At 38.2% G+C, this 17,017-nt stretch overlaps 4 protein-coding genes and 1 non-coding gene across 8 annotated transcripts; 3 read left to right on the top strand and 2 right to left on the bottom strand.

The window, feature by feature from the left end:
* On the bottom strand, positions 23-4,184 carry LOC18787452 (serine/threonine-protein kinase WNK8). The gene is made up of 7 exons (XM_007220148.2): positions 3,215-4,184; positions 2,641-2,678; positions 2,212-2,439; positions 1,900-2,120; positions 1,659-1,816; positions 1,152-1,548; positions 23-1,055 (listed from the first exon to the last, which is right to left on the bottom strand). The coding sequence occupies exons 1-7, from the start codon at positions 3,329-3,331 to the stop codon at positions 265-267; spliced, it is 1,950 nt and encodes a 649-aa protein (XP_007220210.1). The 5' UTR covers positions 3,332-4,184; the 3' UTR covers positions 23-264.
* On the top strand, positions 4,660-4,733 carry TRNAV-AAC. The gene has a single exon. It is a non-coding gene; the product is annotated as a tRNA-Val (tRNA).
* LOC18785393 (bifunctional fucokinase/fucose pyrophosphorylase) lies at positions 4,957-10,221 on the top strand. The gene is made up of 7 exons (XM_007220851.2): positions 4,957-5,318; positions 5,651-5,942; positions 6,092-6,456; positions 6,648-6,774; positions 6,879-7,892; positions 8,167-8,900; positions 9,174-10,221. Exons 1-7 carry the CDS (start codon positions 4,989-4,991, stop codon positions 9,570-9,572), a joined length of 3,261 nt encoding a protein of 1,086 aa, XP_007220913.1. The 5' UTR covers positions 4,957-4,988; the 3' UTR covers positions 9,573-10,221.
* LOC18786354 lies at positions 10,398-12,870 on the top strand. Of its 4 annotated transcripts, none has more exons than XM_020556963.1 (4): positions 10,502-10,625; positions 10,805-10,953; positions 11,648-11,695; positions 11,952-12,870. In XM_020556963.1, exons 2-4 carry the CDS (start codon positions 10,860-10,862, stop codon positions 12,629-12,631), a joined length of 822 nt encoding a protein of 273 aa, XP_020412552.1. In that variant the 5' UTR covers positions 10,502-10,625; positions 10,805-10,859; the 3' UTR covers positions 12,632-12,870. The 4 variants fall into 4 exon arrangements, with proteins under 4 accessions (XP_007218835.1, XP_020412553.1, XP_020412552.1 ...); XM_020556962.1 differs by having other exon boundaries at positions 10,503-10,625; positions 10,766-10,953; XM_007218773.2 differs by lacking the exon at positions 11,648-11,695 and having other exon boundaries at positions 10,398-10,625.
* LOC18785116 (aluminum-activated malate transporter 10) lies at positions 13,069-15,148 on the bottom strand. Its single transcript, XM_020556961.1, has 6 exons — positions 14,809-15,148; positions 14,571-14,711; positions 14,225-14,501; positions 14,013-14,124; positions 13,761-13,908; positions 13,069-13,666 (listed from the first exon to the last, which is right to left on the bottom strand). The coding sequence occupies exons 1-6, from the start codon at positions 15,146-15,148 to the stop codon at positions 13,242-13,244; spliced, it is 1,443 nt and encodes a 480-aa protein (XP_020412550.1). The 3' UTR covers positions 13,069-13,241.

The raw sequence follows: 17,017 nt of genomic DNA, 5'->3' as shown, positions 1-17,017 counted from the left end.
GCAATAAAAAAGGCGGCTGAGCGTTTATCAACAAATCCGGTAAACTATTTATACTCCTCAAACAAAAGCAAACAGGAAATCAGCACAAAATTTAATCCAGAGAAGGATCACGACTTCTGAAAAAAGTGAGCCGCATCCAATACAAAGGTTAAACATCTTGTGGACCGTTAAATAGAAATACCAGTGAACATTATAAACGCAGATAAAAATGGTCAAACAGAGGGGAAAATTTTTTGAGAAAAAATGGGTTCAGTATGATCTAAATTAGTGAACAGGCACTTTCTTCTTTTCTATCCATCTCTTTCTAGTCACTTCCAATGCTTTCTCCCTCATCCTAGAGAGTTCTTCGAACCAGCGCTGGTACTGTGATTCAATGGTATCAAGTTCCGACTTCAACTCAGCATCCAGATCATTATCTGCCAAAGACAGTGAAGAACAGCTGCTTGTCAAGCTCATAACCTTTGGTGCTTCGATTTCAAGCAACGGAAACACCAACTTATCTGTGATCCCGTTCACCAGAGAGCATTCCTCTGCATTACTAGCATAGTTGCTTTGAAATTTGATGTCATAAAAAAATGAGCACATGCAGCTTCCATCAGTATTGCTGCAATCAACAGATTCAGCTACTTTGTCGTTTTTGGTGGAAGCATCATCAACCAGTACAGCAGACTCAACTGATACTTTCGAATGTTCATCAGCAAAATCAGCAAAGCTTGGATAAGAGGTAATGCCACCATTACAATTAACTGTTTCAGGGTTATCACAGCAACTACCATCTTGCTCAACCCCGGAACTAGCAGGAACACCAGATAGCGCTGAACCCCACAGGCTGGACATTGAGGGTTGGCCCCCATAAGGACTTACTGGTCCGCTTGAGGAATAATCAGGTGAAGGCTTCCAACCGGGTAGAAGTTTCATTATCAAGTAATCAATAAACTCAGCAATGAAGGCTACATCATGATCTGTTAACTTCAGTTGTTCAACCATCTCACTCGTCACAGACACTGCGGTATCAGTAGCAAGGTAAAAGAAAAAATGTATGTTCCTCACCTTACCTGTAAGGTACAAAAAGAGTCATGTTATTAAATTCCTGCACTGGAACCACACTACAAAAATTTGGATATCCACTCTCTCTCAGTTTCCATACTCACCACATGCATAAGCAATACGCAAGGTCAATGAGACTGAATCATCGTCATTTTTCATCCCACTTAACCTGAATTGGTTGTTTTTATTTGTCCTTTGAAATTCCAGAACCTGTGGACTTCCATTGTTGCTTCCTGCACATGTGCTTATAGATAGCTGCTTATAATCAGTATCTATGTCCATGGAAAGAGGCCCCGACTTGGGTAAATTTATTACTTTCAGACTTTGGTTAGGTAACTGTAAGGGATCACGGATTGGTTCCATCGGGTTGTCAACTTGAAGGAATGGGTCTTTGAGCAGCTCTTTTGCAGAAAGCCTCTCGGATGCTTGAACCAGACATTTCTCAATGAACTCTTTAATTTGGAGGTCATTCACCTTACCAAGGGATGCAGGTTTAATGCCCTGCAATATAACATACCAGAAATTAGATACCTAGGCTATCTAATGATTCTAATTCAAACAGCCAACAGAAAGAATAATGCGGATAATTCTGATGATTTTCGGCAACTTACAGAGGTAACCTTCTTAAATATTTGAGCGGGACTTTTGCATTCACTATATGGATACTCAAAAGTAACCATCTCTAACATGCACATCCCGAAAGAGTATATGTCGACGAGTTCGTTATACTCCTCTTCATAGAGCTCTGGAGCCATAAACTCAGGAGTCCCTTACGTAGAAAAAGGAAAATTTTCAGTACTAATTTGGTCAGTTAAAATTAAGAGATGGCATCTGATGACATAGATTTCTCACCAATCACACTTCGAGCAGTAGGTTGTTGCATAACAGTTGCCAATCCCAGGTCTCCTATTTTAACTTCTCCATGATTTCCATTGATGAAAATATTGTCACATTTTAAGTCTCTATGAATGATAGGCGGGTTGTGACTGTGGAGAAAGACTAAACCGCGGAGAATCTGCCTCGCCCAATTCCTTATGGCCTTTGTATCGACATTTTTATACTTCTTCCGGTACCTGATATCCAAAAGGTGCATCATCAGTTTAATGGCATATAATGCAGCCAAGCAATACAAAGACAGAATGAGAAACAATTAATAGAACATACTGCCTTAGACTTCCAGATGTGAAGAGCTCAGTAATCATGTTAATAGTATTTTTGTGGTTATCCACCCAGGAATTATAAAACTTAATAATATTTTCATGATTCAGTGATTTCAGCAGATGAACTTCAGAGTACAATTTTTCCAAATCTTCTGGTGATCGCAGGACAGTATCAATCTTCACTTGGTTCCAAGCGACTTCTATTCCATCAACTTCATCAAATGCCTTGTAGCTGCAGAAATAAATGACAAATCCAAGCGAAAAGCCATAAAAATTGCCTCAAGTTAACAAAATATAACTTCCTAAATGTAATGGCTTTCAAACCAAAGAAAGAAAAGAAGGGCAATGACTTTCCGAAAGAAATAGCAGCACAATAAACCTGAAGGAGGAAGAAAGAAAAAAAATTAAAGAGGAAAAGGTCTCAGAACCATACACAGTCTTGAAGGCACCCTTGCCCAAGATTTCATTGTACTGTTACCAAGAAAAAGAGAATAAATGAATCAAAGAAGAAATAATGACTGAATGAGAACACAAAAACAATTTTCTCATTTCTAACAAGCAATAAAATGGGCAAGCTAGAAGCAATAAATTATCTATATAGTCAGCCAAATTGGCTTGAAAGTTAGCGCAATCTGATAATAAATAATACAAAGGACATGCAAAATTGAAAACAAAAACCAGATTCAGGGAATGACAGATTACAATTCATGTCAAGAAATTATATGAAGCAGAAGAAGATATTGATTATGGAGTAAATAAGTCAACAATGAACAATCAATACTAACTTAGATTAAATCGTTGGCTTGAGCCGATATAATTGCATCAAAACCAATTACAACATGAATGTCAATACACCAAAACCATACAAACATATCGACAAGGAACAAAAAACAAGATTGCAGATTGAAAACCAGCATTCACCAATAAGCACAATCTAAATTTCAATAAGATATCAAATTCCATTTAACATTTCCAATCCAAAATGCAATTCAAGTTGTGACAAATACCCGAACATATCGATTGCTCGGGTCTCTCTCTACATAATCGGCCTCTTCATTGGGAGGCTTCACCTTCGAAAGCATTCCATTACTTGATGGTGGAACCAAACCAACCCCTGTATCCATTTCCTGTGAAGAACCAAACAGCTACCAGAAAGACAAGGACTTTTTATATAATTTGTTTTTGCTTTATTAAATAGTTTTGTGGGTCAAATTTTATTCTTTAAAAAGTGTGTTCTCTCATTCAGCTAATGGGAGCAATCGCGGTTGATCGGTTCAACAACCGACGACGCTCATAGAAGGCTTCGGAGGCAATGCAGAAGGGATCGAATGCCGATTGGAAGCGAAATCGGCATTCGATGTCAATGGAGTGAGGCAATGAGCCGAGAGAGTTCAAGAACCCAAGTTCCATACAAATCGATTTTCTCATTCTTTACACCAAGCCCATCACAACCCACTTGAGGAAATCCATCTCTTAAGCAAACCCAAGTCGCAGAAAAGGCTCTCAAAAGTGCTGGAAGTTGAACATTGGGATGACCCAGATGAGAGAGAGAGAGAGAGAGAGAGAGAGAGAGAGGAGGGGTGTGCAATTCGACCGTTTGAGATTGAGAGAGGACCAAAAATCTGAACCAAGAAAAAAAGCAAGAGAAAGAGTGTGAACAAAAATGGGTTTTGGAATTTGAGAGAGAAGGTGGAGAGGAGGAGAGAGCGGGTATGCTGGATTTTGATTTCGGAGACGTGCGAAAATGAAGGTCACAACAGACATTTGTGTGGTCGTTTGTCTTTTATTTATTTTTATTTTTTTCAAGGAACAAAAAAATTGGTTAATTGTATTTTGTGGGGTCCAAGTGCAAGTAATTCTTTCCATCACTAATTCTAAACAACCGGTGATGATATTAAGGAAGAAAATTTTAACCCCCTCAAAGGAAGCATAATGGTTTTGCATTTTTCACTATTTATTTTTACCAATTCTGATCTTTTGAACCACAGGAGTCCAAGAGATTGTGGTCATCTACCATTGGATATTAATCTAATGGTTCAAAAAAGCTTCTTAAAAGAAGTGCAAGAGTTAGTAAACCATTGAATTTACATCCAACGATGAGTGACTACAAATCTCTTGAACCCATGTAGTCCAAAAGATCAGGACTGTTATTTTCACTTCACTTTCAAATCAAAATTAATAACTTAAATTGTAGATATGAGTTAAGCCAGTTAATCAGAATAATGAGTCTAACACCTTATACTCAAGTGTGAGTTCCCCTCATTCAAGATTAATTTAGATATCGTTTGTTAAAAAAAAAATTATCAATCAATAACTTTGAATTATATTTTTCATGTCATAAATTTTATATGAATTCTTTCATCGCAAGGTATTTAGATACATGCAAGTTGCAACACATGAACCAGAGACTAATATGTTATAAATAGAAGCAAGAGAGTACCAAGAGCACAAAGGTTTCGTGGTGTAGTTGGTTATCACGTCAGTCTAACACACTGAAGGTCTCCGGTTCGAACCCGGGCGAAGCCATCGCCATATTTTGAACCCCATCAACATTTTATTCCTTTTAGACTTGAGTTATACGACGAGTCGTATGCTTTCAATTATTAGACAACGACAATTTAATTATCACAGCCCAATACTATTACGCCACGTGTACCATTTTATGTTAAATCATTGGTCGGTCCATCTGCGAAGAGTGCAGTGACAGCACTGGTACTAATTTCTCCATCTTCTGAAAGTCTCACCTTTTGTATTTTTTTTTTCTCTGCACACTCGCAAAAAATGGAAACCAGTAGTCTCTCTCGATCCCGACAGAAGGCTGACGTGGCAGGCGTGCTCCGGAAATCATGGTACCATCTACGGCTGTCGGTGAGGCACCCGACCAGAGTTCCCACGTGGGACGCCATCGTCTTGACGGCGGCCAGTCCCGAGCAAGCCCAGCTCTATGAGTGGCAGCTCACGCGCGCCAAGCGGGTGGGCCGCATAGCCGCCTCCACGATCACTCTGGCCGTGCCCGACCCCGACGGCCAGCGCATCGGCTCCGGCGCCGCCACCGTCCACGCCATTCACGCCCTCGCCAAGCATTACCGTACAGTAGGCCCACACTCCGAGGTAAGCATCGTTCTGAGCTTGGCATTGGCTGCATTAGTGATGTATGTGATCAAATTTATGAACTTTGTAAAATTGTGACGTGGGTAGCAAAATTCTGACTCTACAGACCAAAGAGTAGTTGCAAGTTGCAATTTTTAATGTGGATTGTTCAGTTTTCAAACAACAGCTAAAAGGGTGCTTAAATCTATCAATTTTACAATAAATTGAAGAATAAAGTTACCGACTTTATTATAATGTCATTAGCAAGTAGGAACTTTGAGTGCTGCCCATGTTTTTTTTATTTTTTATAATAGTTTCTGTGTGGTAATCTGTTTCATTTCAAACACTAACAGGTGGCAACTACAAGCAATGGTAGTTCTGGGTTCTCTGAGTCTCATAAAAATCCAGAGGATGAAGTGGATGATGATGATCTCTCGCAAATGGTTAGCTTCATTGCCAAAAGGCATATATTATTGCTACATGCTGGAGGTGATTCTAAAAGGGTCCCCTGGGCAAACCCCATGGGGAAAGTTTTCCTGCCACTTCCGTATCTAGCAGCTGATGACCCTGATGGGCCAGTCCCGCTGCTTTTTGATCATATACTTGCAATTGCTTCTTGTGCAAGACAAGCTTTTAAAAATGAAGGTTATTTGTTTCGTCTACTGCATTTTAAGTGAAATTGAACATGAGTTAGATATATCAATGACACTCACATTGTGGCTTTTGGTAATGTTACTGAGTCATCTCTCACAGCATCATATATCTTTGCGCTAATGATGTTTCTATCTTCTCAGGTGGAATATTTACTATGACTGGAGATGTACTTCCATGTTTTGATGCCTCTAACATGGTGCTTCCAGAGGACACGTCCTGTATCATCACTGTTCCCATCACCCTTGATATTGCGTCTAATCATGGTGTTGTTGTGGCATCTAAGAGTAGAAATGTAGAAAGAAGTTATACTGTCAGCTTAGTTGATAATCTCTTACAGAAACCTAGCTTAGAGGAACTTGTTAAGAACAATGCGATTCTTGATGATGGTAGAACACTTCTTGACACTGGAATAATAGCAGTTAGAGGTAAAGGGTGGGAGGAGCTTGTTGCACTTGCTTGTTCCTGCCAACCAATGATTTCAGAACTTCTAAAGAGCGGAAAAGAGGCAAGTTACTTTTGCTAGAGGAGCTTTCCGTTCATGCTGTCCTGCTGATGTATAGTTTACAATAAAGTCAACTGGACTATTATTGTAGGCTTTGTAGTTATATAATGTGCATAGATTTCTTTTAGTGTGTGATTTCCTAGTATTTTTGGAGAGCTTTTAAAGCTTTAATAGTATCCATATATTTTTTGCAGATGAGTTTATATGAAGATCTTGTAGCAGCTTGGGTACCTGCAAAACATGACTGGTTGTGCCTACGCCCCTCAGGCGAAGAACTCGTGAGTAGATTAGGAAAACAGAAGATGTTCAGCTATTGTGCTTGTATGTGTATCCTTGATGCCAGTATCCAGATCCTATTGTTTTCATCTATTTTCTATCTGATTTATTATTTTCTATATCATTTCTGCTTCTTGATTTCCCTGCAGATGATTTGTCGTTCTTACATTTTGGAACCTCAAGTGAAGTTTTGGATCATCTGAGTGGAGCTAGTTTGGTACTGGTCAGTCGAAGACACCAGTGTTCTATACCAGCAACCAATCTGTCTGATATTGCAGCATCTGCTGTTCTTCTTTCTAGCAAAATTGCACCTGCTGTCTCCATTGGGGAAGATTCTCTTATATATGATTCAACCATTTCCAGTGGAATACAAATTGGTTCTCTGTCCATAGTTGTTGGTATTAATGTTCCATCAGTGAACAGTACAGCTGCTGAAAATTCATTTAGGTTCATACTTCCGGATCGTCATTGTCTTTGGGAGGTTCCGCTAGTAGGACGCACCGGAAGAGTCATAGTGTATTGTGGCCTTCATGATAACCCCAAAAATTCAGTCTCTAAGGATGGAACTTTTTGTGGGAAACCCTGGAGGAAGGTCTTGCATGATTTAGGAATTCAAGAAAATGATCTATGGAGCTCAACTGGTACTCATGAAAAGTGTTTATGGAATGCAAAAATTTTCCCTATTCTTTCTTACTTTGAGATGCTAAATTTGGCGTCATGGTTGATGGGCTTGAGTGATCAAAACTCGAAGCATTTTCTTTCATTGTGGAGAAGTTCACCACGTGTCAGTTTGGAGGAGTTGCATAGATCAATTGATTTTTCAAAAATGTGTCAAGGTTCCATTGATCATCAAGCAGACCTTGCAGCTGGAATTGCTAAAGCGTGCATTAAATATGGGATGCTTGGCTGCAACTTATATCAATTGTGTGAAGAAATTCTGCAAAAGGAAGATTTAGGAGTCAAAATATGTGAGGACTTTCTAGGTCTTTGTCCTGGACTCTTGGAGCAGAATTCTAAGATTCTTCCCAAAAGCCGAGCTTACCAGCTTCAGGTTGATCTTCTTCGAGCATGCAGGAATGAAACAACAGCTTGTAAGTTGGATCACAAAGTTTGGGATGCAGTTGCTGAGGAAACTGCTTCAGCTGTAAAATATGGTTTTAAAGGTAGAGTCAGTTATTCATATCTCAATAATAGCATGATTGTATAAAATTCGATGGGAAAGGAAAAAAAAGATAAGATAAGATAAGCTTTCTCCATCCATATAACAATGACTTTGAATATTCATTCATTTTTGTCATCCTTTCTTTCTAAGTAATCTCTTCCTCATTTTTAAACGTAGATACTATTCTTTTGGCATCTCATGTCTGATGTCTAATAGTCCTTAATATTAAAGGACCAGAAATTTACAAAACACTTGTTTTAATCCATGGTCTGTAGAGTATCTATTTGAGGCACCCAGCGATATCCCTACTCCAGTTTATAAGAACAATGATTTTGATGGCTCTGCGGATCATTCTTTCCACCCTAGAAGGGTGAAGGTTGAATTACCAGTTCGTGTGGATTTTGTTGGGGGTTGGAGTGATACGCCTCCATGGAGCTTGGAGCGTGCTGGTTCTGTTCTGAATATGGCAATAAGTTTGGAAGGTTCTCTTCCCATTGGAGCCATCATAGAGACGGCAGAAACAATTGGTGTCTTTATTAAAGATGATGCTGGAAATGAGATACACATTGAAGACCTAACCTCAATTGCTACTCCATTTGACGGCAATGATCCCTTTCGGCTTGTCAAATCTGCACTGCTTGTGACTGGCATTATTCATGGAAGTGTTGTTGCATCCATGGGCCTGCAGATCAGGACATGGGCCCATGTTCCTCGTGGCAGTGGCTTGGGGACTTCTAGTATCTTAGCAGCTGCAGTTGTGAAGGGACTTCTCCAGATTACTGATGGAGATGAAAGTAATGAAAATGTTGCAAGACTTGTTCTTGTATTAGAGCAGCTCATGGGAACAGGTGGTGGTTGGCAGGATCAGATTGGGGGTCTCTATCCTGGTATTAAATTTAATGCAAGTTTTCCTGGAATCCCATTGCGACTACAAGTCGTCCCACTTTTGGCTTCTCCTGAGTTAATTTCAGAGTTGCAGCAACGCTTGCTTGTGGTTTTTACTGGTCAAGTATGTGGCCCCTATCCATTTCCACTGTAAATAAGCATGATAAGGCTTTTCTCGCATAAAATAAGTAAATAACAATAGAAACACAGCATTACATAATTGCATATTCAGTGGTGAAAAGCATCAAGGTGAAAATTGAGAATCTTGTTCGACACACACACTTTTGATTATTGTGCCTTAATATGTTGCTTTATTCTGTATGTCCACTTTTCCAAAGAAAACGTCTCTTTATCTGCATGTATTTGAAACTTGTAATGTAATACGACTTTTGTGCAGGTTCGACTTGCACACCAAGTCTTGCAAAAGGTGGTAATCCGATATCTTCGAAGGGACAACCTTCTTGTATCCAGCATCAAGCGGCTCGCTGAGCTGGCTAAGATTGGGCGAGAAGCTTTGATGAATTGTGACATAGATGACCTTGGGGAGATAATGTTAGAGGCTTGGAGGCTGCATCAAGAACTCGATCCTTACTGCAGTAACGAATTTGTCGATAGACTTTTCGGATTTGCACACCCCTATTGTTGTGGCTACAAGCTTGTTGGAGCTGGGGGTGGAGGCTTTTCCTTGTTGCTTGCCAAGGATGCTAGGCACGCAAAGGAACTAAGACATTTGCTGGAAGAAGATTCAAGTTTTGACGTCAAAATATACAACTGGAACATCTTCTTAGATAATTAGGAGGTGTATTATTATTCTTTAGATTGCTTCTTAGCTTTTGTACATTCTTTAATATATATATATATATATATATATATATTTTTTTTTGATATTGATATTGATATGCTCACTCTATTTGTTGTAGTTTCATTTATTTAAGTCTGTAGAATAATTTCTGGAGAGGAGTATCGTGTGTGTAGTATTTGCAAATTATTCAAATTTGTATTTGCATTGAAATAATAAATAGAAGAAATGTATGAATTTCAAGTCATTGATTGTGCTTAATCGTTTTGAATTCATAATATTACATTGCATTTAATAATTTTATATACATTGTATCTAGTAAATATCTTTTTTATCAAAATCCAAATTCATTTTTTCTTCAAATATAATATTTTTTTTTTTCACATACACAACTAAGATGCTATGAGAATTCGAACTTGAGATATCTTGTTGTCTGTAAATTGAGGGTCTATTTCTACCTCCTCGGAACTTTTTGCATAAAAAAAAAAGAAAAAGGGAAAAAACCGAAAAAGAAAAAGGGAGAGCCATCAACCAAGTGGCAAAGGCAAACAATCATAAACATGAACATGCATAACGTGGAAGTGGAACCAAGGCAAGGAATCCAAAGCGTTTCAGAATTCCTTGCCTTCTGAACAGAAAAAAGCGAATCTTTTCCCACAAATTGTGTTGCTAATGGAACAAAACAAACATCACCATATTAAAAGAGTTTGATTAGTGATAGGCTACAAAAGAAAAAGAAAAAGAAAAAGGTGACGAAAATGACCTCCATATAATTATCTTGTGGAGCCACCATCCAGTCCTTTTTCTCTACTGCAATGCCTACCTGTCCATCCAAGACTTAAAATAAAAGACCCAAGTCAAAAGGCAGAGAAAAACCAAAAAAACACAGAGAGAAAAAAGAAGGGTCATCTCATCATCACCACCATCCATGACCCATCATCTTCACCATCATCAAATTTGGTCATGATTGATGACCCATGAAATGAAAATCCAAGAAATGTATGATGCAGATACTTTTTTTTTGGTGAAGGTCGTTTAACTGCTTCTTTGGTGAGCCAATTGTTTTCTGCCGATGCCATATTTATTTAATTAATTTTATTTTTTTGGTGTTGTAGAGTCCCAAATGTTCAAACTTTTTAGCAGTTATTCTATTTTGTGGGTCACTCGGTCTACTTAAATTTTTTGTACAGTCATTTTTATACATGCAAGCGGTTGCTTATGGTGTATAGAGTGGTATAGCGGAGAAGAGGCGGAGAGAGCCAGTCAACAGAGATAAAGGGAGGGATGGGTCTGCTCACGAACAGGGTTGAGAGAAACGAGATCAAGCTTGGAGACCACATCTACACCTACAGAGCTGTCTTCACCTACTCTCATCATGGTCTCTCTCTCCCTCCTCTTTCTCTCTCTTACTCATTTTGTTGTTTTATTTTCTGGCTATTTAATTGTGTATGTGCTTTTCAAGAATTGCACAATGTGGGTTTATGGCGTGATGCGATTTCTGGGGTTTTCCATTTTTTTTTCCCTTTTGTTTGTATCAATATGCTTTCTGGGTTTCAATTGTCTTGAACTTGAATAGCATTGACTTGTGTTTCATCCAAAGACTTTTTTTTTTTTTTTTTTGGGTTCGTCTTTCCCAATTTATGTCTTTCTGTAGCTGAATTGTGGTATCTTGATTCCTTGATTAAGGCCTCTAATTAGTCCAAGGAATTGATGCTTATTGGATGGATAACTTTGTTATGTCATTCTTTCAAATCATGGTGATTGGATAATTGTTGTGTGATATGACTGAATCTTGTATAATCTTGTTGTAATTCTCCATTTAATTGCTGGTGAATGTAAGGCTCTTCGATTTCTACTAGTTGATTTAGGTGTGCCATGATGAAAGCTGATTGCTTGCCTTCAAAATTGATAACTTTTTTGTTATTTTGCTTTATTGCTAGGTTAACTGATAACCTTAAGACCAATACAATAATTCTTATGCTGCTATTTCTCTTGGCATGACTCTATAGCCACCATGAAGCTTGAAATTTTCCTTTTTTTTTTTTACTCTGACCTCAACAAATTTGTTGCAGAAAGGATTCTAAGCAGTAAAATTGTGCAGCATAAGACACTCTCCGGAGGTTTGATCTATGTAAAATTGTAAATGAAAGTAGTAAAACCCGAAGACTATTTCAATTATTTGTGCCATCTACCATGTCACAATTTATAATATCATTTCCAGCTCATTTTTTTCTCTTTGCAAGCATTCATTTCGCATTGTCCTTTACGAAACTTAATCATCCAATGTTTAGGCATTTGAACTTGTTTCTGTCTTGTGTTATTCTTATGCTTGGATCAAGTTTAATCATGAGCTGTATGGAATATCATACCATGCAGGTATATATCTTGGGGGAAGCAAGGTTGTCCATTTTAGGCCTGAGAGAAATTTGAACTTAAGCACTGAAGCATCATCTGACGTTTATGATTCAATGACCTGTCCCACCTTTCCTGACTGTGGATTCAGGCAACCCAACAGTGGCGTTGTCCTGTCATGCCTCGATTGCTTTCTCAAAAATGGATCCCTTTACTGCTTTGAATATGGTGTTAGCCCTTCAGTTTTCCTCGCAAAAGTACGGGGTGGCACATGCACCACTGCAGCATCTGACTCCCCAGAAACGGTTGTCCACCGTGCAATGTATCTTCTTCAAAATGGATTTGGCAACTATGACGTGTTTCAGAACAACTGTGAAGACTTTACTATGTATTGCAAAACTGGTCTCTTGATAGTAGACAAGCAGGGCGTTGGTAGAAGTGGTCAAGCTTCTTCAATCATCGGTGCCCCATTGGCAGCCATTCTTTCTTCTCCTCTGAAGTTGTTGATGCCAAGCCCAGTTGGAGTGGCTACCATGACAGCTGGTATGTACTGTATGAGCAGGTATGCAACTGACATTGGTGTTCGAACCGATGTGATCAAGGTGGCGGTGGAGGATTTGGCTGTGAACTTGGGTTGGGCAGACGACAATGAGGAGGAGGTGACTGAGGTTGAGGAGTCTTCTATGACACAGATTACCAGATGATGTGAACATGGCCCTTGTGCAAGTGAGGTGCCGTGAATTTGCTGTATAAATTGGTAGTCAGTATTGAATAAAGCATTTGTCGACAATAATGGCCGAAGTTCTGATGTGGGTTTACAAACTCATTTGTAATTGTCACATAATAGCTTTCTAGTTATGCATGAAATGAATGAAAACAGTGATTATATGGTTGTCCTAATTGCTTTATCGTTGTTGTATATGATATATTTTTTTTTTTTCAATTCAGCCGATTCCAAGATTTTTATTTCAGGTCAGCGAGGATATTTGTTGCCATGCTTGCCACAAAAATTACATATGGAGTAGAACCATAAACCAGAGTAGGGTGCATTGCATAGAGTCATGCAATTTCCATAACGAAATCAACACGAGATTTTTCTTTCTTAACCCCAAATTTAAAAAAAAAAAAATTAGATAAGAAATTTCGAAGCAACCAAAAACTTTTTAAATTAGGTCTGCAGTGTTCTTCAGTTCAAAAAAGAAAAAAAGAAAAAGAAGGGCTATGTTCACATAGGCTTATTTACTGTACATACAAGTTTTACAGCGACAGACAACTCTGCAAATATAATCATGTATGAAATCAAATAGACACATGCTAATGTGGGGTATCCGAGGAGGGCTTGTATTGCTTGGAATTTTCTTGCGGCGCAGGCTTCATATCTACTTGGCCTGCTAGCTCATTAACTGCATCAACAATTCCATTGATTCTTGCTGCATTTTCAATCAGCAAAGATACTAATGTGGTCACTGAAAGAACCTCCACCACTGGTGTTATGAAGGACTCTCCTTTGCCATCATCAGTGTCTTCTGGTGTCGGTGCAATGAGGCCGATGGGTACAGATTTCAAGGAATTTTGAAGTTCCTGCACTGCATTGTTCATCTCCCAAACCAAAGAGCCCATGTCAGATGATTTTGTCATTGTTTTAATTGTTTTTGCCAATTCTCTCAAGATACCTGAAGAATATTTGTTTGTTGTCTTGCAGGCATTGCTGAGATGCTTCTTTAGCTGTCCAATTCCAGCTGGTGTCTGGCCATAATAATATGTAACTTACAAGTTAGAAGCTAATGATAGAAAACAATCTTAGTAGAGATGATTTGTTTTGAGGTAAAAGACCAGCCTGGGTTTCTGACTCCATGCAACTGCTGAGAGCCTCAATGCAATAAGCACAACTATGCATCGATGCCCCGATCTTGAGGTACTGTTTCCATGGATGTTTAAAATTGAAGCTGCCATGTGCAGGCTCCCACCTTGCAAGTTTAGCCTGCAAAATTGTTCCCCCAGGGGAAAATTAAAAATGAGCAATGTCCATGTAGGCAACAAATCAATCTTTAGTAACTGAGTGAGCCACTTCACTCAGTCACTTACCCAATTGTCTTCTGTTGCCTTTGAATCAAGCACACATTTATACCCTTTGATTTCCTTTGCAGGACAATTGTCTTCAGTCACAGCTTCATTGTCTTTGAAGTACTCCAAGACATGTCTTGTATTTTTGAAGCTAACAAATTAAGTATTGTCATTACTAATAATATATCATTTTCTGCAGTAAGGGAAAATGAAATTTGGTATTGTAATTAGAGATACCATCCAAGGAATCAGCCAGTTTCTCCAGGTTACGATAGATCAATCTGTGAAGCTCATCACCAGCCCAAGTGGGGTAGAAAAGCATGCTAATTAGAATGCAAAAGGAGGTCCCAATGCCAATGGTGGACAATCTGTCGTAAGCCAACTCAGATAATTCACCAACACGATATCCGGAAACTGAAACTAAGCTGAAGGTGAGGATGAAGATCAGAGCACCGTAATCAAATCGGGATTTGACTGACGGGATGAATCGAGAGAAGGTTGCTGCTGAAGCTGCAAGGATGAGCAATATTGCATAAGTAAGGTTTGTTATGAGTCAGAAACATGAACAGTTTCACTTACCGAAGAAGAAAACTGAGATTCCAATAATTATGGGCTCAAACTTTTCTCCTGACTTATAAGCAATCCAGTGGACACCCAAACCAAGTGATCCAGCAAGAAAAGTTCCTGCTGGTCTATTTATGCTTTTATAAAGTGTAGCACCTGCAATGACAATGACATGCCCAATTGTGCATTTTACTTTACAATGAAATTTGGAATTTGAAAACTATTTAGAAAGGCACACTAATTGCATACTCACCCACAGTGGATTCAAAAACTACTACAACAGTCATAACTGCCCACATTGCATTCCCTCCAACACTTTCATACAAAGACCTCATATAGTAAAAAAGTGACACAATTGAAAGAGCCAACCCTACTTTGAGAGCATGGATGGCCTTTTTGGGCTCAGCAACTCCTAAATCCCATGCCTTCAGTAAAAACCTCCATACTTTCAATCTCAACCCTCCAAGCACACCATTCAACTCGAGCCAGACCTTATCGACTATCCCGGATTCTGGGACTAATACATTTGTTGTCCCATCAGGTACATTGATCCTCCAGTGCAAATTCCCTGACACATCCTTTTCATTCACCATTTTGGACAGGACTCACATGAACAATGGAATTGGGTTTAGGAAAAAATTTCCACTAAGTTATTTGTTTAGTGGAAGGCTTAAAGCTTTCTTGGTCTCAGTTTGTTGGTAGGCTTTTAGGGTCCAGTCAGTAGCCATTGCTTATATATTCCAGAGTCAGAGTGGAAATTTTGAGACATTATTTGCCAGAATTTTCAATTCCTTAAGCACAATGCTCTTAGACAATATGGCCAAAACTTGACAGACATTTGCTAATTAGCGTCAGCTCCATTATGTGTTAACTTAATGGTTTTGAATTAACAATATCTTGGTGCTGTTATCTTGTTAGACAAGTGCATAATATGTTAATTAGTACACAGATCACACATGTATAATTAACCTAAAATTCCATGAAAAACATGACCTAATTTATTCACACTTGTTTGTTGACATCAATTGAACTGAATATATATGATTTGAAAAACAACTGCAACTAAGTTTTTATCTCTCTTAAAGGACAGATATTTTAGTGGATCTATTACATCATAAAACGCATTATCAAAAGAAGGTACATACATACTAGGTTTTATATCTTCAGCTTTTAGATTCTTCAGATATAGAGGCTGAGAGCAATCCATGTCATCTTTGATAGAATTGGGTTGATATGAAGTACTTTTGTATAGCATTTTCTATGTGTTAGTGCTACATCAGCGTGCCAAAATGTCTTGGCATTCAACTTTGGTTCCACTAGCCAAAATCAATCCCCATGAAATTTATTATTAAGCATTCCGAGCCTCTACATTTAACATGTAACTTTCTCCTCTTTCTTTAATATGGTAGATAAATTATTTCATTCATCAAATTAGTTACAGATCTTTAGGGAATAAAAGTTCAAATTATTACATGTTGATTAAGAAATTAATCAATGAATTAGAATCAATTCCAAATGTTAACCAACAAAACAATCTTATCCTCCCAAAACATGTCCTACCTACTTATACCAAGAGAAATGATGAACTCCTCTGTATACCCTCTGCAAAACTCCTTCAACAAGGGGCTATAAAGCGAACATATAATGGTTGTTGGTGATGAGTTCCAAAATTAAACTTTGGGACATGGACGATGACAATGTGAACCTGGTTTTTTCTTTCTTTCGCATCTTTCCCTGCATATAGCATTAATTCTGTGATGGAAAAGCATAATTCCATGTCATCCAACACTAATTGAGCTAGTGACATCAGGTATGTCAAGCCCTCACAAAAAGGACATTCGAAAGAAGAGGTGATCATGCTGTTCTGGGGCTGATTTTCATATATGATCACCAGAAGATCAGACTAGGGCACAACCACAGTAAGTTTGGAAGGCCTCGGTTTCTGCCATCACCATAAGATTATGATCTACATCACTTCTTGAACGCTTCTTTTATTTTATTTTTTAATAATTATTTTTAGTTATTGTTAATTAATGAAAATACTTTAAATTTAATGGAAATTTTAATGGAGTTATACGTAGGTGGTGGATTGCAACACTTTAAAAAGTTTAAGTGGATAAAAATAAAAAATAAAAAATCAGGTGATAATAACGCATATGCCTAAAAGTTTATATGGTATTTATGCAAATTTCCCTAATAATAACTTTTTTTAATGTTAAGAGCGCATGTGGCTTGCTGCTAGAAATGAAATAGACTTACGGGCCAGTTTGGCATGACTATGCTATGAAAACAATCACTATTAGATTTACTATGAGAGAAATCAGCTATGAGAGAGAGCAGTTTGACGTTTGGTAAACTTTTTGTTAAAAGTGTTGTTGGTATTGATTCCCGCATAATTAGAAAATGATTGCCGTATAATTATTAAACCCAGCGCCTCTTCGAAACTGATTCCAACATAATCA

The sequence above is a fragment of the Prunus persica genome, chromosome G2, assembly GCF_000346465.2.
Source record: "Prunus persica cultivar Lovell chromosome G2, Prunus_persica_NCBIv2, whole genome shotgun sequence".
In the NCBI taxonomy this organism is placed as follows: Eukaryota; Viridiplantae; Streptophyta; class Magnoliopsida; order Rosales; family Rosaceae; genus Prunus; species Prunus persica.
Note: the sequence above shows the minus strand (reverse complement) of the source record. Positions and strands in the feature narration are given on the sequence as shown.